Raw genomic sequence first — 23,128 nt, 5'->3', positions numbered from 1 at the left:
CTGGAAACACCTATCTCCCTCACTAGCTTTAAGCACCAGCTGTCAGAGCAGCTCATAGATTACTGCACCTGTATATAACCCATCTACAATTTAGCCCAAACAACTACCTCTTTACCTACTGTATTTATTTATTAATTTATTTTGCTCCTTTGCACCCCTTTATTTCTGTCTCTACTTTGCACTTTCTTCCACCGCAAACCAACCATTCCATTGTTTTTTTAGTTTTTATTTTACGTGCTGTGTTGTACTCACTTCGCCTCCATGGCCTTTTATATTTTTATTTATTTATACATATATTTGTTTGCCTTCACCTCCCTTATCTCACCTCACTTGCTCACATTGTATATAGACTTATTTTTTTATTTTATTTTTTCACTGTATTATTGACTATATGTTGTTTTACTCCATGTGTAACTATGTGTTGTTGTATGTGTCGAACTGCTTTGCTTTATCTTGGCCAGGTCGCAATTGTAAATGAGAACGTGTTCTCAATTTGCCTACCTGGTTAAATAAAGGTTAAATAAAAAAAAAATAAAAAAAAAATAAGGTCCCACAGTTGACCGTGCATGTCAGAGTAAAAATCAAGCTATGAGGTCGAAGGAATTGCCAGTAGAGCTCTGAGACAGGATTGTGTCGAGGCACAGATCTGGGGAAGGATACCAACAAATTTATTCAGCATTGTAGGAAGTCTGGAACCACCAAGACTCTTCCTAGAGCTGGCCGCCCGGACAAACTGAGCAATCGGGGGAGAAGAGCCTTTGTCAAGGAGGTGACCAAGAACCCGATGATCACTCTGACAGAGCTCCAAAATACCTCTGTTGAGATGGGAGAAAGTTCCAGAAGGACAACCATCTCTGTAACACCTTTATGGTAGATTGGCCAGACGGAAGCTTTCGAAAAAGGCACCCAAAGGACTCAGACCATGAGAAACAAGACTCTCTGGTCTGATGAAACCAAGATTGAACTCTTTGGCCTGAATGCCAAGCGTCACGTCTGAAGGAAACCTGGCAGCATCCTTAAGGTGGAGCATGGTGGTGGCAGCATCATGTTATGGGGATGTTTTTCAGCGGCAGGGACTGGGAGACTAGTCAGGATCAAGGGAAAGATGAATGGAGCAATGTACAGAGAGATCCTTGATGAAAACCTGTTCCAGAGTGTTCAGGACCTCAGACTGGGGTGAAGGTCCACCTTCCAACAGGACAACGACCGTAAGCACACTGCCAAGACAATGCAGGAGTGGCTTCGGGACAAGTCTCTGAATGTCCTTGAGTGGCCCAGACAGAGCCAGAACTTGAACCCAATAGAACATCTCTGGAGAGACCTGAAAATAGTTGTGCAGCAACACTACCCATCAAAACTGACAGAGTTTGAGAGGATCTGCAGCGAAGAATGGGAGAAACTCCCCAAATACAAGTGTGCCAAGCTTGTAGCTTCATACCCAAGAAGACGCGATGCTGTAATCGCTGCCAAAGGTGCTTCAACAAAGTACTGAGTAACGGGTCTGAATATTTATGTAAATGTGATATCAGTTTTTTATTTTCAATACAATTGCAAAAACTTCTTATTGATTATTAACTGATTATGGGGTATTAGGTGTAGATTCATGAGGGAAAAAAACTGTTGAAACCGTTCTAGAATAAGGCTGTAATTTAACAATATTTTGAAAAAGTCAAGTGGTCTGAATACTTTCCGAATGCACTGTATGTTTGCCGGGACTCCTTCATTCAACACACCTTGTAACTTCTGTACAGTAGCAGTGCGTGGGTCAAATCAGTGGGTAAGTCAAGCCAGTAAAAAATACATATTAACCTATGTTGTGACAGTTGCGTTGTTTGCTCTATAACCCATTCGTTCATACGCCACTGTGATATGCAAGAAGGCCGAGACAACAAAAATGTACAAGAAGGCCGAGACAACAAAAGGTTGTGCTACTCACTGTTTATTATCTATGCATAGTCAAATTACCTCGACTAACCTGTACCCCCACACATTGACTCGGTACAGGTACCACCTGTTTACCGCCTTGTTATTGTTATGTAATTATCTTGTGTTACTTTCTGATAATAAAAATTGACTTTAGTTTATTCAGTAAATATTTTCTTAACTATTTCTTGAACTGCATTGTTGGTTAAGTGCTTGTAAGTAAGCATTTCACGGTAAGGTCTACCTACACCTGTTAGTATTCAGCGCACGTCACAAATAAAATGTGATTTGAAGTCCACTTTGAGCTACTTTCACCGATTTTAATAGTACCCAATTTATTTTCTTCCCAGCCTGAGACTACATATGGATCAGCCAAACGAAACGGAAAAAATGTCCAAAAATGTCACTCCCACTGGGCCCAAATAATCCTTTGCGTTTTCTCCACGCTTCTCTTCTATCTTTACAACTTTTTCCCTCTGGGCTGCATGTCTCAGAGGACACGTCTTAGCGAAGGGTCAATTGGTCCAGTCATAAGCATAATTGGATGCCCTGCAACGCCCACAACATCCCTGCGCAGGCGCAAATCACTGTCTGTACGCGTCCGTTCGTTTCCATGGTTGCCATTCTTCAGAACTGGAGAATAATATTGGTGAGTGTCTTTTGACATTGTATAAACCAGTCGATAATACCAGCGTCTCTCAGCTTTTAACATTTTCTCTCACGCTAATAAACTGTCTAAACCGTTTTAGATAGACAAGCAAACCATAGTTGTTGGTGGTTGCCTAGGGGAGCAAGAAGCGGAGCAAAGCAAACCCAGTTCAGTAGTCAACATAAAGTGACACGTTTAATTAGAGAATACAAATATAGTATAGGCTAACGTTAGTTCATGAGCCAGACACCCCAAATTGGGCCGTCGGGCACACTTCGTGTGATGTCTCATTGTGATTTTTTTTATGTCCCAGTGTTGTGCGAAAGCATTGCAGCAATGGGAGCTTGCTGTGTGTTATCGCTCTTTCTTCCCTAAGTTACCTATTAACATGGCTGGCAAAACTTAAAACGTTACAATTTGTCAACACGTGCGAAAAATGTGCTACAGAGGTAAGGTTAGATAGTAGTCCTCTGTTATTTTCAAGGTTCTGAACAAAGTGTTGAGTCAGCTAACTAATTCTCCACACCAAGTAAAGTTGAAGGCCATGTCAGCTTCTGACAGCTAACGTTAGCAGCTAAGCCTAAGAAATGTGGGAAAATATCGTGAAAATATCGAGAATATTCTATTCTGAATATGTAATTTAGCTTTTTGATACAGAGGTTTTGCAAGAAGTGAACAAGCAGCCACCGGTAAAGTAAACATCTGTGCACCTACTGTACTGTAATGAAAGCAGCATACTGACAGTGACAGTTCAACTACAACCAGCTCTCAACTTTTTCCTCAGCACAGCAGTACAAAATGGAAGGTAAAAAGGGACCTGAGCACGGAAAAACCTATGTCAGGTTAAAGGATGAACACAGGAAACCCTGTCCACTAAAACCAGAGGTTGGTTTAAGCCTGTGGGATGCCGCTGAATCGGACACAGAGAGCTTGGTCCAGGAGAGGGACTACCAGCTTGAGCTTCAGAGGCGAATTGGTGTCGAGTTTGGTGACCAAAACATGACACAACCCCAAGAGGAAGACACAGATGGCTCATGTCTGGATGAGGGGGAACTTCATATCTATGATAGTCTTGAGGTATCAGCACTCAGGCAGAACAAAAAGAATGTCCAGCAGCAGAGCAGAGACAAAGAGGTGTCCAGGTAGGCCCTAAACCTTTGCTTTATCACCACTGCTATATGGTGATGGCTATACTGTCATCGTAACCTAAGCAAACTGAAAACTAGAGTGCTCTGAACTACTGCATGGAAGTAGGCCTACATATAACAACAACCAAAGTAGGCCTACACAATACACTTGCAACTCATGTAATTGCTTTGTGAGGACCATTTTCATCTGCCACATCAAATAATAGTGTAGAAATCAAGTCTTGAACCATGTTGTTCACATTTTTTGCATGACTCAGCCTATACCTAATACTGTTAGGATAACCGTCTGTGTAGGAGAATGAAAAGTAAATAGGTTTGCGATCCAGAAGGGGTAAAATAATAGATTTCTCATAAGACATTGTGCTGAATATCAATGTGACTCTTCAACAAATGTGTCTAATGTTCCAAATGTATTTGCAAAGCAGGACATAAATATTTGTCTCATGATGCATATACAATGAGGCAAAAACACCATTCATAAATGGTCTGCCAAAGAGATTCAGTCAATCTGCCAAGTTCATCCAAATTCTGTTATGCATGGGATGGATCCTGACAGATTCTCAGCCATTGGAAATAGGCCTACAGTTAATGTGACCGGTGTAGATGCATAATGTCAAGTAGGCATTCATATCACTGGCAATAGGCCTGAACATTGTTATCTTATACACTGAACAGAAATATAAATGCAGCATGCAACAATTTCAAAGATTGAACTGAGTTACAGTTCATATACGGAAATCAGTAAATTTAAATGAATTCCTTAGGCCCTAATCTATGGATTTCGCATGACTGGGAATACACATATACATCTGTTGATCACAGATTCCTTAAAAAAAGGTAGGGCCGTGGATCAGAAAACTAGTCAGTATCTGGTGTGACCACCATTTTCCTCAAGCAGCGCAACACATTTCCTTCGCATAGAGTTGATCAGGCTGTTGATTGTGGCCTGTGGAATGTTTCCCACTACTCTTCCATGGCTGTGTAAAGTTGCTGGATATTGGCGGGAACTGGAACACGCTGCCGTACACGTCGATCCAGAGCATCACAAACATGCTCAATGGGTGACATGTCTGTTGAGTACGCAGGACATTTTCAGCTTCCAATAATTGTGTACAAAACCTTGCGAGCATTATCATACTGAAACATGAGGGGATGGCGGCGGATGAATGGCACGACAGGATCTTGTCACTGTATCTCTGCATTAAAATTGCCACCGATAAAATGCAATTGTGTTTGTTGTTCATAGCTTATGCCTGCCCATACCATAACCTCACCATGGGGCATTCTGTTCACAACAGTGACATCCGCAAACCGCTCGCCCACAAGACGGAATATACGCCATCTGCCTGGTATAGTTGAAACTGGGATTAATCTGTGAAGAGCATACTTCTCCAGCGTGGTAGTGGCCATTGAAGGTGAGCATTTGCCCACTGAAGTCGGTTACGACGCCGCACTGCAGTCAGGTCATGACCCTGGGGAGGACGACAAGCATGCAGATGAACTTCCCTGAGATGGTTTGTGCAGAAATTCTTTGGTTGTGCCATCCCACAGTTTCATCAGCTGTCTGGGTGGCTGGTCTCAGACGATCCCGCAGGTGAAGAAGCCGGAGGTGGAGATCCTGGGCTGGCGTGGTTACACGTGGTCTGCAGTTGTGAGGCCAATTGGACGTACGGCCAAATTCTCTAAAACAACGTTGGAGGCAGCTTATGGTGGAGAAATGAACATTCAATTCTCTGGCAACAGCTCTGGTGGACATTCCTGCAGTCAGCATGCCAATTGCATGCTCCCTTAACTTGAGACATCTGTGGCATTGTGTTGTGTGACAAAACTGCACATTTTAGAGTGGCCTTTTATTGGCCCCAGTACAAGGTGCACCTGTGTAATGATCATGTTGTTTAATCAGCTTCTTGATATTCCACCTGTCATGTGGATGGATTAACTTGGCAAAGGAGAAATGCTCACCAACATGGATGTAAACAAATTTGTGCACAATATTTAAGAGAACTACGCTTTTTGTGCGTATGAACATTTTCGGGGATAATTTATTTCAGTTCATGAAACATTGGACCAACACTTATGTTGCTTGCGTTGATATTTTTGTTCAGTATATTTTCCCTAAAGTAGACTTTAAGACATTTTCAGTTTGGTCAGTAGGTGGCAGTAGTAGATCATAAGTGGCACCTCAAACTTATTTGTCTTCTTCACTATGGTTGTGCATCTCAAAGGGTAGTGTAGCCTATAACATTAGTGTTAACAATTATTTTTGAATGTATTTTTCCCGTTGTAATGTTTGAACAAGCTGATCAGATTTCAGTTAAACTAGATGTGCTATTTATTAAAATCTTTACTGGAACATGTTATGCTGTACACTAAATCATAATCAGAAGTGTCCAAAATACAAATAGGCTACAGGGGAAGTAGGCCTACAGGGCATTATTTATTGATAATTATGTTACAACCAACTGTGATTGTTTTAAAATGAGCCAAGGCATTCCACTTTTTATTTAGCTTTTCTGAACATTAGAACAATTCAAGTGAATTATGCCATTGTTGCGGTATTTACTTTAGTCAAATTAGTGCCTCACTTTTAATTAGGTCTAATCTGTTTATTGCATTTGAAAATACTGTTATCAAGTACACAAATTAATCAAAATGAAGATTATAATACAGTGCTTATGTAAAATGTTATATGGAAAACTCCTGCAACAATAAAGCATTTTTCTCACTAAACAGCACATGGAAGATAAAAGATGAATAGCGTTCATTCTTCACTCAACAATGGAACAAGGCCAGTAATTGAGCCTGATGCACACATTGGCAAATTAATTGAGCTGTCAGCAGACGTGTTAGGCTAATTTAGGTACTTTCCGAGTAACTGCCTTCATTTAAGGCAAATTAGATTTAAATTTTGTTGGAGGTTATCACAATAAGTGGTCACTCTGCTGTCCATTAACTGGCCGGCTCTTCATTGTCAACATGCCAGAGACCTCTCTGATGCAGGAATCTGAAGAGAGGACCCCCACATCTGTTTTTCACTCTTCCCATCTACTGGAACTGTTTCCTCACTGACCTCGCAATAATAATTTCACCGTAAACAGAGAGGGGCTATTCTCTCATTGTTGGTCCCGGGCAGATTGATGCCCGCCAAATGAAGATCCACTTCACCACGTAGGCACACATTGTTTCAGTGAAAATGACCATGGCAGATACTCACAAAAGGGTCAATTTCAGATTGTCTGCTTTGAGAACAGTCCCAATTTCCCAGCGTCATAGTCTCATAGCCTCGCCATTGATCGGCTCTGTCCTCAAAGCCGGGCGTCCACATTCACAACAGTGGGCATTTCACACCCATGTATAGCCTACTCGTCATTCAATCAATGAATGTCCCCATTCAAGCACCTCTATTCATCCAGTGCAATATTTTTCTGTTTACCTCGTGATTTCTTTTGAATGCTGATAAAGAAACACGTTTGAACATTTTCCATAATCTCTTTTTACTTCCCCCACAGTTCAGTTTTTATTCTAACGCTGTTTCTTGAAATCAACCGAGTACATTTTGTTGCGTGTTTGGTCATTATCTCGACTACCATATAATAGCCTATGGGTGTTGTTTTGTGCAGGGTAAAGAAGACGTCGCCCAACTGTGTTGTATACATAATAAAATCTCCAGCTTCTCCAGTCATTACTGAGCCATCCCTTACCCTTTTGGCCTCATTGAGTGAAGTGCCCTACACCTAGGCAGCCCCGGGCAGGGGCATCATGAGATGAGGAGTACGCTTCCCCTCATCCGCCAAGCAGCACAACAAAGAGGCACTCTGCTAATTATTTTAATGAGATCTTTTCATCCCCGTTAGAAGGGGCACATTAGGTAGCAATTTCAGTCCATTTTCTAAGCTGAAAATTGCCATTTGTGAACCATTCGCCAGTAGTTGTCTTCAGACACTCCCTCATTATTGGATAAGGAGATGAAAATATGAAGATTACGTATAAATACAGGCAAATAATGTGCTGATGTCAAATTCAATTTGGAACAGCGGCTTGTCTGTTCAAAGAAGGACTCACTCTCATTGTTTAAGGACACCATCAGTATTGTTGAGGTGTACAGTAACACCTATTGTACTGCTGACCTCTCAAAGCTTGTTGTGTTCTTCGTAAAATCTTTATTGTCAGGAATGGAGGCCTACTTGGTCCTAATACTCTTGTATTAAATGACAATAATAGGATCTTCTGTTTCTTGGAATATATTTTATTTCATCATAGGCCAGCCTATTGTACCTTTTTATGATGTTTTAATCATTCACATTGGTCTTTCCCATTACAGTGTTCTGATTTAGGTTGGTCACTAAAGAAAATGCAAATTCCACTAGTCATGTAAATTATCTACTAACGCCTCTATTCTCAAACTTTGCAGACAGATCCACTATGATGACACCTATGCAGAATTGCGCTACGATCCCAACTGGAGGACTAATCTTGAGGGAGCTCGACAGTTCGACAAGATGACCCCACCACTTCCCCTCGAGGAAGAATCCTACAACTCAGATGAACAATCTGAGGAGAGCCATAGCGAGAGAGGACAGGAGCTTTCAGGGAGTGGAGGATACAGATACATCTTTTCCTGCAGTCCAGCTCTTGCAGAGAGTATGACTCCAGAAATCACAAGTAACGAACTTCAATCTAAACACCACCTAACGTCTTACCACCTCCCCCCACTGCAGAATCAAGTTACCAGAGAGGTTTCACCTGCATTTTCCTACCACCTTCATCAGAACCAAGTTATAGGGGATAGCTTGCCAGAGTCCACCCACCCAAGTCCTGGTGTGCCATCTGAAAAAGCCATGGAAAGAAACCCACACCAGAGAGTCAAGGCCAACCGAGGTGTGAGGAACCCAACCAATGCCACTGGTGGTGAAATCCAAGCTAGCTCTGCTGACCTAGAAGACCGTTACAGGGAGACACATGACAGATACGATAGAGCGTTTCAGATTTACTACAATCAAGAGCAGTATGGACAGGCTAGTGGGACAGTGGCCGAGAAACAGTTACAGAATTCGATGTCCTCTAAATCAAATGGTTCGCGGCACTTGTCCAGCAGAAAGCCAGACATACCAAGGGAGAACATCATTGAACGCAACAGAGTGACACTGGGGATCAACGCAGCCAAACAGGGCTCGTACCTGAGGGCACATGCACAACAGAAGGAGGTGAAATCAGACAGCCCAAATCAGGTAGGCTTATGTGTTGATAAGCTGTGTTTTTTCATAAAAGGTTTCTGAATTTGTGGTTGTGTATGAAAGCAACCACAGGTGGCCTCTCCTGTTTATTCCAATTATTTTTGCCCTCCTATTGAATAGGCATGTAGCCTAGCAGTTAGAGCGTAGGGACAGTAACCGAAAGGTTGCTTGTCCAAATTCCAGAGCCTGCAAGGTGGAAAAATCTGCCGTTCTGCTCCCCGAGCGCCGATGACGTGGATGTCGATTAAGGCAGCCATCCGCACCTCTCTGATTCAGAGGGGTTGGGTTAAATGCGAAAGACATGTTTCGGTTGAATGCATTCAGTTATGCAACTAAGTATCCCCTTTCCCTAGGTTGTAGTTTACAAACTAGCCACTAGGAGCTGCACAAACATACTGTAACTCTTAATCTCCTTTAAAGGAATAGTTTATCACAAATCCAGAAACTCCCAAGTGATTCCATACTCTGTCCATGGAGTGGAGATCTGAGACCGCTGCAAAAACGGGTCATGTGACTATGCAGGCCTCGCTCTGCTTCGTTGTCAGTGAATGCATGATTCACAAATCTGTGAACTGTGGACAAATTCATAGTTTCTTTGAAAGTGTACGGTCGAATTAGCTATTTTTGTCAATAGTACTATCGGTTTGGAGTCTGGAAATATGTAATTTTCCACCTAAAACGTGCGATTATTTTATATAGCGGACTGCCACAGCAGCGAAAATAGGTAACAACTGCACTTGTAGGCACCCTCGTGGGGGAGACCCTGCTATGTAGAAACGTCACGATATTTTGGAGCTGGTGCGAAAGTTGATAAAATTAGGCCTATCGCAGGTAAAGTTAATTATGCAAAGTGGAAAAAGAGATGGCAGCAAGAGCAAGCTGGTGTTTGGTCCCTGGCTGCACTGTATACAGGAAATAAAGGGAAGAAGTTTCACAGTTTTCCGGTAAAAGATAAGCAAAAGATGGTTAGTAGCAGTTAGAAATAGTAAATACAATGTAGGCTACATACTCCTGCAGCCAACCTTACATCGCTGTGTGTGTGTAGCAAGCACTTCAGCGATGATGCATAGGAACAAGATATACAATCTGAAATGATGGGGACAGAAAACCGAAGGGTACTTAAAGATACAGCTGCTGCTACTGTATTTCTATGGACTGGATCTGGCGCAGTGCCAAAATACACGGTGTGTTTGAGAAGCGCAAGCAACAAAGCAAGCGTGCAGAGGTATGTAGTCTAGCCTGATCCTTGAAGTTTGAGGTGTTCTTATTGTGTTATTAGACCAGTGGTGGTCGGTGCGGTTTAAGATGAGGGAGGATCATGGCCTTATTTCTATTACAGCATATTGGATGACTGTCATTCATATTCCATTCACCCAGTTCAATGTAACATCGATAGGTTTTGGCTACTACATGATGCTCAAATTTTCCCTATACCCATCATGAGGTTGCTACAACCTAGCCTATGAATGAAAGTTTACGACGTAGGTGCACAGGTCTAGAGAATTTTGAGTAATCAAAGTGACAGACAGTGACACATTCAATATCACCTTGCACACTCTTGGCTGCATCTAGTTCTTTTTATCCCTGTTTTGTTCCGTTTGCTTCCATTTTAAGAAATGGTTTTCAACAGAATCGGCGGAATGAATACACCTCTGATCACACGCAAACACAGTTAACTTTCATAGCAGCCACATGAAAACAGCATGATCACTATGCTCGTTGTATATATAATTCCTTCTCGCTACTATCTACACGCTGTTCTCCTCTCACCTTTTCCCTTCACTTGTGGACTTCAGTGCATCACATTAGCTTTCCAAGCCAAACCTTCATATCATGACCACTAATGCTACACACAGCCTACATCGTTGTCAAATCATAGTCAACATAGATACTAGAACTAACACGTTAGTAAACCCTCTACATTCATGCAGTTACACCGGTGGGCCCCCGGTGGCAATAAATTAACAAAACCAAAAGCTTACCTTGACTTGGGAGCGTTCCAGAGCCATAGCCAGCTAGCTAACATAGCGTCTCTCTCTGTTTGAGCCGGGTGTTTGAGTAGGCTAAACTAGCTATCTGCATTGCTAGCTAAGTGAAGGTCAACGTTTAAAAAAAAAAAATACAACCAAATATAGCTCTCTCTCGCTATCTTGCTTCTCCTTCATTTTGGAAGAAATTAATTTGTTCAAAACTGTTCAACGATTGTATTTCTCTCTCTTTGAGTCAACTACTCACCACATTTTATGCACTGCAGTGCCAGCTAGTTGTAGCTTATGCTTCAGTACTAGATTCATTCTCTGATCTTTTGATTGGGTGGACAACATGTCAGTTCATGCTGCAAGAGCTCTGATAGGTTGCAGTACTCCTCTGGACGTTATCATAATTACTGTGTAAGTCTATGGAGGGGGTGGCAGGTAGCCTAGTGGTTAGAGTGTTGGACTGACAATGTAAAAATCTGTCATTCTGCCCCTGAACGAGGCAGTTCGTTCACACACTGTTTTTATTTATCCGTTATTTTACCAGGTAAGTTGACTGAGAACACGTTCTCATTTACAGCAATGACCTGGGGAATAGTTACAGGGGAGAGGAATGAGCCAATTGTAAACTGGGGATTATTAGGTGACTGTGATGGTTTGAGGGCCAGATTGTGAATTTAGCCAGGACACTGGGGTTAACACCCCTACTCTTACAACAAGTGCCATGGGATCTTTAACTTCTTATGGCTGGGGGCGCTATTTTCACGTTCGGATGAAAAGCGTGCCTAGAGTAAACTGCCTGCTACTCAGGCCCAGAAGCTAAGATATGCATATTATTAGTAGATTTGGATAGGAAACACTCTGAAGTTTCTAAAACTGTTTGAAGGATGTCTGTGAGTACAACAGAACTCATATGGCAGGCAAAAACCTGAGAAAAAATCCAACCAGGAAGTGGGAAATCTGAGGTTTGTAGATTTTCAAGTATATCCCTATCCAAGATAGTGTAAATTTGGTCCAATTGCACTTCCTAAGGTTTCCACTAGATGTCAACAGTCTTTAGAACCTTGTTTCAGGCTTCTACTGTGAAGGGGGAGCGAATAAGAGCTGTTTGACTAAGGGGTCTGGCAGAATGCCATGAGCTAAGTCACGCGCGCGGCCTTGAGAGCGAGCTGCATTCCCTTTCATTTCTAAAGACAAAGGAATTGTCCGGTTGGAATATTATTGAAGATTTATGATGAAAACATCCTAAAGATTGATTCTATACATCGTTTGACATGTTTCTACGAACTGTAATGGAACTGTTTTGACTTTTCGTCTGGACTAAGTGTCTGCGCCTTGTGAATTTGGAGTTGTGAACTAAACGCGCTAACAAAAAGAAGGTATTTGGACATAAAGTCCATAATTTATCGAACAAAACAAACATTTATTGTGGAACTGGGATTCCTGGGAGTCCATTCCGATGAAGATCATCGGAAAAAAGTGAATATTTATAATGCTATTTCTGACTTCTGTTGACTCCACAACATGGTGGGTATCTTTATGGCTTGTTTTGGTGGCTGAGCGCTGTACTCAGATTATGCCATGGTGTGCTTTCGCTGTAAAGCTTTTCTGAAATCTGACACAGCGGTTGCATTAAGGAGAAGTATATCTCTAATTCTGTGCATAACACTTGTATTTTCATCAACATTTATGATGAGTATTTCTGTAAATTGATGTGGCTCTCTGCAAAATCACTGGATGTTTTGGAAGCAAAACATTGCTGAACATAACACGCCAATGTAAACTGAGATTTTTGGATATAAATATGAATTTTATCGAACAAAACATACATGTATTGTCCTATGAGTGCCATCTGATGAAGATCATCAAAGGTTAGTGATTAATTTTATCTCTATTTCTGCTTTTTGTGACTCTCTTTGTCTGGAAAAATGGCTGTGTTTTTTGTGACTAGGCACTGACCTAACATAATCGCATGGTATGCTTTCGTCGTAAAGCCTTTTTGAAATCAGACACTGTGGTGGGATTAACAACAAGTTTATCTTAAAAAATAGTGTATAATACTTGTATGTTTGAGGAATTGTTATTATGAGATTTCTGTTGTTTGAATTTGGCGCCCTGCACTTTCACTGGCTGTTGTCAAATCGATCCCGTTAACTGGATTTCAGCCGTAAGAAGTTAATGACCTCAGAGAGTCAGGACACCCATTTTAACATCCCATCCAAAAGAATGCACCCTACACGGCAGTGTCCCCAATCACTGCCCTGGGGCATTGGGATATTTTTTAGACCAGAGGAAAGAGTGCCTCCTACTGTCCCTCCAACACTACTTCCAGCAGCACCTGGTCTCCCATCCAGGGACTGACCAGAACTAACCCTGCTTAGCTTCAGAAGGAAGCCAGCAGTGGTATGCAGGGTGGTATGCTGCTGGTATTACCCTGTAGAGCACTTAGGCCTAAATGTCTACATCAGTGGAGGCTTCTCAGAGGAAGAAGGGAGGCCATCCTCCTTAGTTAATGTCATTTATACCATTTAAAAAATTATAATTTTTAGTTAAAACTATAATAAATATATTAACGTCACCAGATAACTGATTAAAACACACTGTTTTGCAATGAATATCTACAGTAGCCTCAGCAGCACTCTGTATGGTAACACCATAACTGTAACCGGAGGACAGATAACTTCTGTCCTCCTCTGGGTACATTGACTTCAATACAAAACCTAGGAGTTTCATGGTTCTCACGCACTTGTTTTTAACCTTTATTTAACTAGGCAAGTCACTTAAGAACAAATTGTTCCTAGGCCGTCATTGAAAATAAGAATTTGTTCTTAAGTTTTGGGCAAATGTGAAAACATAAACCCACTAACGGTCCCCCACATAGAGGTTTATAATAAGAGATCATTCAATAAAGTAAAGTTGAGCTACTTACTCGTTGGATAATTGTCCATTTGGCCCAGCTGGAATAAGGTCTTCAATTCCTTTTTGGAATACAGATTTCTTTCCAAGACACCAGAGTTTTTGTGGGCAGCAAAAAAATCCCTGTGGTTGCGAAAGCAAACTAACTGCTCCAAATCAACAATAAGTCATGAATTCTAATTCTCTGCAGCACAGACATTCCTCATTCACTGCACCACCAGTCTGTGTTGATCCTGGGGATGGATTGGGCCCCCGGCCCAGCTGCTATTGCAACCTCGGTTTCTAGAACAGAGGCTGCCGTCTGAAGTTCAATTTGCCTCAATTCTTCATCAGAATATACTACTCTGGCTCAAATAAATAACACATCTAAAGCAAAGTTTGAAATGTGTTCTACCCTCTTGTGGCTTTGAGTCTCTAGTGACTCTTGTCAAGGAGTTCAATTAGGCTACTCTTCCTCCTCACTCGTGACTCTTTCTTCATCAGACATGTTCTTGGTTGTTTTTTTGTAAGACAACAATAACTATATCCTCACTACTTCTCACCCCCCAAAAAAATTCAATAAGTGACATCAAGCTTTATATAAGGGCATATCGTGACGTTTCAACACGAGGGGTCACATGCGCAGTTGTGGAGGCAGTCGGTGATATAAAATTATTATATAAAATAATCGCAAATATTTAAGGTGGAAAAGTACACATTTCCTAACTCAAAACCAATAGAACTTTTGACAAAAATAGCTAATTCGGCCGTATGCTTTCAATAAAACAATGAAGTTGTTGTGGCAAACCTCTTCAAGGTTATGAGCGTTTGTCAAAAATTAAGTGGGAAACTGTCACCAAATTACCCCAGAATGAGAGTTATTTCGAACAGGACAGTACCTGTGTGTTTGTTTCTCCGTCCTGGTCCACCCAGGTCATAGGCAAGGTCAAGGATAGCAGGGTTCGGTACACGAATCGGGTTCTCGGTAGGTCCAGGTGCAAACGCCAACAGGTAAATCCAAAACAGTCCAGCTCATACACGGTAAATCCAGCCAATATTTATTGTCTCTTTCTCTACAGTTCATAGATCCTTCCAGCCCTCTCTTCCTCTTCCTGTTTTTTCTTGACCCTTTATCTGTGTGTCGGCTCCACCTTCTGAGGGTTCCCCTTGCTTCTGGGACTTGTAGTTTTGGCAGTCGGCCATTTTGTGATCTGTAGTTCTAATCGGGGTGGCCATTTTAGTGATCGGGCAGAGCCCGCTTATTAGTTCTGCTCTCACATATCTGCCATTTATCACTCGACCCCCTTCTTTGCCACACATCTCCCCCCTAGATCCGACCCCCTAGGTCGGGCTACCGCAGCAAAATATGCGTGCATGCGGGATAACCCATCCACATTTCCCATTTCCTTCCCTGCTTTGTGTTTCAAGTCAAAGTGAAACGGTTGGAGACTCAAAAACCACCGCATCACCCGAGCGTTCTTCTCTTTAGCCCTATGCATCCAGGTGAGTGGTGCATGGTCACTGATGAGGGTGAAGTGGCGCCCCAGCAGGTAGTATTTCAGGCTTTCTAGAGCCCACTTTACTGCCAGCGCAGCGCCTCTTTCTCAACGACTGCGTAGTTGATTTCCAGTGGTTCCAGCTTCCTGCTTAAAAACAGGATGGGGTGTTCCACCCCTTCTACCTCTTGGGATAGCACTGCTCCCAAGCCGACCTCTGAGGCATCCGTCTGAACCACAAACTCTTTCTCAAAGTCTGGTACCACCAGCACTGGATTACAGCAGAGAGCCTCCTGTAATGTCCTAAATGCTTTGGTGGCCCTTTCATCCCATTTGACCATGTTTGGCCCTCTGGCTCTAGTCATGTCGGTGAGTGGGGCGGCCACTGTGGCATAACTTGGGATGAACTTCCGGTAGTAACCGGTCAGCCCTAGGAAGGCTCGAACCTGCTTCTTATTTACTGGTTTCGGCCATTCTCTAATTGCCTCCACCTTCTTACGTTGGGGTTTGATTAACCTTTTCTCAATATAGGGGGTGCTGTTTCAACATTAGCATTTATCGTCTCCAAATTAAACTGCCTCATACTCAATTCTTGCTCGTACAATATGCATATTATAGTTATTATTGGATAGAAAACACTCTCTAGTTTCTATAGCCGTTTGAATTATGTCTCTGAGTGAAACAGAACTCATTCTACAGCACTTTTCCTGATATGGAGTGAGATTTCAGACATTTTGGCCTCTGGTCCCAGGTCAGTTTTAAAGTCCCTGTAAATCCTATGAGGATACAAACACTGCCCATGCCTTCCTCTAGATGTCAGTAAGAGGTGACAATTTGAATGGAGTCGATTGCGCAATCAGGGCCAGTATAAAACAGAAAAGACCGGATGTACCGTTCTTTTCCTGCTGCGCCTCACGCAAGATGGACGTCGGACTCTCTCTCTTTCCAAGCGTTGGTTTAGCCACTTATATATCGCCGGTCATGTTTTTACTCGTTATAGGTGTTAAAAACATCATAAGGTAGTTAATTTTAACCGTTTTATAGCAATTTATATCCGTTTAGTGCGATTTTGAGGCATTGCTTTGTGATGCACATTGAAGCACCGGGCACGTTTCAGGGTCCCGGTCGAACGTTAGTGGGCATTTCGACGGACAAGAAGACAGCTTTCGACCAAAAGAAGATTAGACCCAAGAAAGGATACATTGCCCAAGATACTGATGGAAGAACAGCTCACAGTAAGAACTATTTATGATGATAAATCGTTGTTCTGTCGAAAAATGTTATACGCATATTCCGCCATTTTTTTTGGTATAGCTTCGCTTGGCGAACCCTGTATTGCACAGTAAGGATATTTTTAGAAATGTAATTCAGCGATTGCATTAAGAACTCATTTGTCTTTCGATTGCTGTCCACCCTATATTTTTTAGTCAAGTTTACGATTAGTTATTCATTACGCCAGATCACTGTCCAAAATGGAGCCCGACATTTTCAGGCTAGTTTTGCTAGTATTGTCATGTTATAACCACGTTTTTTTGTGGCTAAATATGCACATTTTCGAACAAACTCTATATGTATGTTGTAATATGATGTTACAGGGGTGTCATCGGAAGAATTCTGAGAAGGTTAGTGAAAAAATTAATACATTTTGGCGATGATTACGTTATCTCTCTCTTTGGCTTGTATCAATGCTCGGGTAACGTTTGCACATGTGGTATGCTAATATAACGGTTTATTGTGTTTTCGCTGTAAAACACTTAGAACATCTGAAATATTGTCTGAATTCACAAGATCTGTGTCTTTCCAATGCTATGCTTTGTCTATTTTTAAGAAATGTTTTATGATGAGTAAATTGGTAATACACGTTGCTCTCTGTATTTATTCTAGTCGAGTTGTGATGGTGGGTGCAATTGTAAACTATGATTTATGCACATTTTTCTAACAAAAACTATCCTATACAATAAATATGTTATCAGACTGTCATCTGATGAGGTTTTTTCTTGGTTAGTGGTTATCAATATCTTTATTTGGCCGAATTGGTGATAGCTACTGGTGGAGAGAAAAAATGGTGGACAAAGAAAATGGTGTCTTTTGCTAACGTGGTTAGCTAATAGATTTACATATTGTGTCTTCCCTGTAAAACATTTTAAAAATCAGAAATGATTGCTGGATTCACAAGAAGTGGATCTTTCATCTGGTATCTTGGACTTGTGATTGAATGATATTTAGATGCTACTATTTACTTGTGACGCTATGCTAGCTATGCTATTCAGCTTTTTTACTGGTGGGGGGTGGGGGGTGCTCCCGGATCCGGGTTTCTGACTCGTTAGAAGTTAACCCTCTTCCCACGGTGTATCCCAGATACTCCGTTTCCCCTAACCCCACATAACACTTGGCAGGGTTCGCCGTGAGCCCTGCCTTTCTAAGGGTGTCTAACACCGCCTGTACCCGGGGTAAGTGGGATTCCCAATCAGGGCTGTAGATCCCCACGTCATCTAAATAAACTGCGGCGTATGCCTGGTGCGGTTTTAGGACCTTGTTCATGAGCCGTTGAAAGGTGGCTGGTGCCCCGTGTAAGCCGAATGGCATGACGGTGTATTGAAACAAACCGTCAGGGGTTGCAAAGGCTGTCTTTTCTTTGGCCCTGGGGGTCAGAGGAATTTGCCAGTACCCTTTTGTCAGGTCCAGGGTCGTAATGTACCGAGCTTTACCAATTTTCTCCAGTAGTTCGTCTACTCGGGGCATGGGGTAGGCATCAAACTTGGAGATTTCATTTACCTTCCGAAAGTCGTTACAGAACCGCAAAGACCCATCGGGCTTGGAGACCATCACAATTAGGCTAGACCACTCACTATGTGACTCCTCGATCACTCCAGCTGTCAACATTTTCTCTGTCTCTGCTCTAATCGCGGCCTGTCGAGCCTCGGGTACCCGATATGGCCTCATGCTCACTTTTCTCCCTGGTAGGGAAACGATATCATGAGCCGTAACCTCAGTTCGGCCGGGTACCTCTGAAAACACATCTCTGTTTTTCTGGATCAGGGTCTTTACTTCCTGTACTTGTGCTGGGGACAGAGTAGGTGAAATATTTACTTCGGCTGTCTCCTGAGTGTGTGTAGGGTATGTGACCATTAGTGTTTCTCTCTCTCTCCATGCTTTTAACAGGTTTATGTGATAGATCTGTTCCTGTGGCCGTCGACCTGGTTGTCGGATCCGATAATTAACTTCTCCTATTCTCTCCAGTACTTCATACGGTCCTTTCCATGTGGCTAGTAGTTTGCACTCTACCGTGGGGATCAGCACTAACACCTTATCTCCCGGTTGAAATTCCCTCAGGGTAGCCTGCCGGTTATAAGTGTGCCGCTGGTGCTCTTGTGCTTGTCTCATGTGCTCTCGGACGATGGGCATGACTGTGGCTATCCTGTCTTGCATTGCCGTGACGTGCTCTATGACACTAGTATACGGGGTGGATTGGTGCTCCCAGGTTTCCCAGGCGATGTCTAAGATTCCCCGGGGGTGCCTCCCATATACCAGCTCAAAGGGAGAAAACCTCAGCGAGGCTTGAGGAACCTCTCTAATGGCAAACATCAGATACGGCAGCATGCAATCCCAGTTTTTCCCATCCTTATCGATTACCTTCCTGAGCATTGACTTCAGGGTCCTGTTGAATCTCTCAACCAGCCCGTCTGTCTGAGGATGGTAAACCGATGTCCTCAACTGTTTCACCTGCCACAATTTACAAAGGTCCGCCATAAAGCGGAACATAAAGTGGGTCCCCTGGTCAGTAAGGATCTCCTTTGGAACCCCTACCCTGGTGAACAAGAGCACTAATTCCTTGGCGATATTTTTGGAAGTCATCGTCCGAAGGGGAATGGCTTCTGGGTAGCGAGTGGCATAATCTAGAATGACCAGAATGTATTGGTGTCCTCTTGGTGTCCTCTGGCGGATTTGGGTAGTGGGCCCACTATATCCATCGCTATCCTCTCAAATGGCGTTTCGATTATGGGGAGTGGCACTAACGGGCTTCTAACAGCTGGTCGGGGAGCTGTTAACTGGCACTCCGGGCACTCTCCACAATGCCGAGCCACTTCAGCCTGAATTCCTGGCCAGTAAAACCTCCTTACAATCCGGTCTCGGGTTTTATCGATACCAAGGTGTCCACCCAGAATGTGCCCATGAGCTAGATCCAGTACTGTCCTCCGGTACCGGGTGGGGACCAACAACTGTTCAACCACATCAACCCCTGTTTTTGAGACTCTGTACACCAAAACCTTTTTCATAATGAAGTGGGGAAAACTATTAGGCCTCATCCCATCATTTATGGGAGTACCATCGATGACCTGCACGTCTGCTCTGGCTTGCTGCAGGGTTGGTTCCTGGTTTTGGGCCGTCCCGAAATTAGTCAAGGGCCCTGCCAGGTCTGGGAGGTCTAGATCATCGTCCTCTGGATTCAGATCGACCCCAGCCCCACTAGTACCGGGCTGTTCGTTATCAACGAGGTTTGCCACTTCATCCTCATCCTCCCCTACTAGCACCTGTGAGGTTGGCCCCTGGGAGACCTCTTTTCTTCGACCCCCCCCAGTCCCGGTTTCCGTTTTGTTCCTTAGTGTCTCAGCCCGATTCTGATTCTTTCCTCGTGGCCCCACGCTGCTCTCTTCCCCCTCCACATGTTGGGACAGTCTTACCCTGTCCGCTGGTTCGCCCAGGCCTGGGGAATGGGAATCTTTCCTCCTGTGCCTGCTCAGCTGTTCCTGCCATACAATACCGTTCAACCAGGCCCACGAGATGGTCGGTGGAAAGTACCTCGTTCTGGCCAACCCATCGTCGCACTTCTTGGGGTAGACCTCGCTGAAACTGGTTGAGTACGATGGTCTCGACAATCTCGGCGGAGGAACGGGTCTCCGGTCGCAACCATTTCCGTGCCAGGTGAATCAAGTCGAATATCTGTGTTCGGGGAGGTTGTCCAGATCGGTAGGACCACTGGTGGAAGCGGTGTGCCCTCGCGGTATCGGTCACTCCCAGTCTAGTCAGAATCTCTCCCTTTAGTTTATCGTAATCCCGTGCATCTTTCAACTCCAGGTCGAAATACGCTTTTTTAGCGTCCCCTGCCAGGTATGGTGCCAGAAGCCCTGCCCATTCTTCTTTCAGCCACTTCTCCCTCTCTGCAGTCCTTTCGAAGGTGGTAAGATATGCTTCCACATCATCCTGTGCTGTTATTTTTTTTAAGAAAATGATTGGCCCACCTCTGGGTATTTGCAGCTGGTAATTGAGCCCCAATTTGGCCCGCTAGCCCCTGTAGGCCTTCTCTTAACTCCCGGGTGTTTCTCTCTTGCTCTTCTCTGAGCAGCTGGTTGGTGCGGTGCTGGACCTGTAACGTGTCCTGGTACATTCGCATTGCATCCTGATGAGCTATTTGTTGAGCTCTAGTTGCCTCTTGTTGGGTGGCCGCCGCTTGTAACAGGGCCTGTATGGCTCCCTCCATACTCATTTTCCTGAGAAACTGTCCTAACCAAACAAAGCCACAAAAAAAAACCTGACTCCCCTTTGGAGTGCTAACTGAACTTTTTTTTTTTTTTTTTTTACCTAACCAGCGGAATGGTTAGTCCATATGCCCACATTCTCCACCACGTGTGGCAAACCTCTTCAAGGTTATGAGCGTTTGTCACAAATTAAGTGTTATTTCGAACAGGACAGTACCTGTGTGTTTGTTTCTCCGTCCTGGTCCACCCAGGTCATAGGCAAGGTCAAGGATAGCAGGGTTCGGTACACGAATCGGGTTCTCGGTAGGTCCAGGTCCAAACGCCAACAGGTAAGTCCAAAACAGTCCAGCTCATACACGGTAAATCCAGCCAATATTTATTGTCTCTTTCTCTACAGTTCATAGATCCTTCCAGCCCTCTCTTCCTCTTCCTGGTTTTTCTTGACCCTTTATCTGTGTGTCGGCTCCACCTTCTGAGGGTTCCCCTTGCTTCTGGGACTTGTAGTTTTGGCAGTCGGCCATTTTGTGATCTGTAGTTCTAATCAGGATGGCCATTTTAGTGATCGGGCAGAGCCCGTTTATTAGTTCTGCTCTCACATATCTGCCATTTATCACTCGACCCCCTTCTTTGCCACATGTCCACAGTTTGTGGATTTGCAAATCATGCATTCCAGAGCATAAAATTTACTTTTTGGTCTACCAGCCACTGTTGCATGTAGATTTTAAAATCTACCAGTCACTCAGAGATTTTTTTACCAGCCCAAATAAAACATGTTTGCTAAAATTACACCAACAAAACACACACAAAATGGATGAGCATATTTCGTAATGTAACAAAACAATACAATTATTACTAGTAATAAGTAATGTGGTATATTGTTGAATGACATTTTTTGTGACCTGAGTCTTTTAACCAAAATATCACAGATGAGACAAACATTTCCACCTGCCCCTTTAAGGGAGTGAGGTTACCGTGGTAAGGTAACCTGTGAGGTTGAGTCTAACTAGTAGAAGTGTCTTTTCTTCCCTAGCAGTTAAAATTCAAACATAGAAAAACAACCTAGCTTGTGAACCAAACAATGTAAATAGCCAAGAAACATAAGGACAAAGTCTCACTTCAGTAGACTTTCGTTTCAAGTAAATTAGACCAACTTTTATGCCTGTGCACAGCGCTTCTAAAAATGAATATTTTACTGAGCTCTTCACATGCGCACCGCCCCCAGCCAGGCAGTGTTGCAGTGCGAGGTGGAATAGGCTATATAGGATTCGTAGTTCTTTGACTTTGTGCGATTCATTTACTAGCTATGAAACAAAACGTCAGAAATACTTAGAAATTTTTATTTTACTATAAATGTAATCATACTTTACCATTTTTATTCACAAATGCGAGTGAAATGCTTGCACTGTGGAGCCCTGACCACCCGCCAACATGGCTGGTGAAATGGACATCTTAACCGCCAATGCCAAAATCTACCCTCATTTGGCTGGTGGTGGGTGTTAATTTTAGGCCCTGATGCATTCACTGACAACAGAGCAGAGTGAGGTCTGCATCCAGCAACTTCACAAGTCACATGACCCGTTTTTGCAGCTGTCTCAGTTCTGCACTCCAGGGAGAGAGAGAGGGAGAGGGCAAACTACACTGAACTAGCTCCAATGTATGACATCACTTGGGAGTTTCTGGATTTGAGTAACTTCTCCTTTACCCTAATCTCTACAAAACCCACTACCTGAAGTGTGTGTTGTGTAAATCAACAGGGCGTTTAATTGTTTGTTCTGTACTGTTAATTCATACGGGCTGAGGGGGATTAACCAACAGACCATTACATGTCAAATTAATTGTTTTCCCTCAGGAAGGTGCAAAAAAGCACACACGACGAATGGAAGGAGAAAGAGTCTCCCATGCCTTTCATTTCAGAAGCTTCCATTTCCTCTTAAAGGTATCAGCAGAAAATGGTCTTGGCCTAAAAGGGAATTTGTTTTTGCACTAGCCATGACAATATACAAAAAAAACACAATTTACACAAGAATAGACAATTTATTACATTTCTTTAATCTAATAATCTCACCGGTATAGTGAAGAACTAGTCCTATTCTACTCAAAGGCCTACAGAAATAAGCAATTTTACTGTTGAAAACTATATACAGTGCCTTCAGAAAGCATTCATACCCCTTGACGTTTCCAAATGTTGTTGTGTTACAGCCTGAATTTTAAATGGATTACATTTAGATTTTTTGGTCACTGTCCTACATACAATACCCCATAATGTCAAAGTGGAATAATGTTTTGTGAAATGTTTACAAATGAACTAAAAATGAAAAGCTGAAATGTCT

The 23,128-nt window shown here is 43.0% G+C and overlaps 1 protein-coding gene across 1 annotated transcript in view; it reads left to right on the top strand.

The window, feature by feature from the left end:
- Positions 1 to 3,364: 3,364 nt before the first annotated feature.
- Positions 3,365 to 23,128, top strand: part of LOC139537591 (jhy protein-like) — a 38,561-nt gene continuing 18,797 nt past the window's right edge. The window contains exons 1-2 of the mRNA XM_071339074.1: positions 3,365 to 3,714; positions 8,132 to 8,948. Coding sequence (XP_071195175.1) covers positions 3,371 to 3,714; positions 8,132 to 8,948 — 1,161 coding nt within the window. The 5' untranslated portion in view covers positions 3,365 to 3,370. The remainder of the gene's footprint in view (positions 3,715 to 8,131; positions 8,949 to 23,128) is intronic.

This window comes from Salvelinus alpinus, chromosome 13 (genome assembly GCF_045679555.1).
Source record: "Salvelinus alpinus chromosome 13, SLU_Salpinus.1, whole genome shotgun sequence".
Lineage (NCBI taxonomy): Eukaryota > Metazoa > Chordata > Actinopteri > Salmoniformes > Salmonidae > Salvelinus > Salvelinus alpinus.
This window is presented reverse-complemented; position numbering and strand designations above follow the sequence as displayed.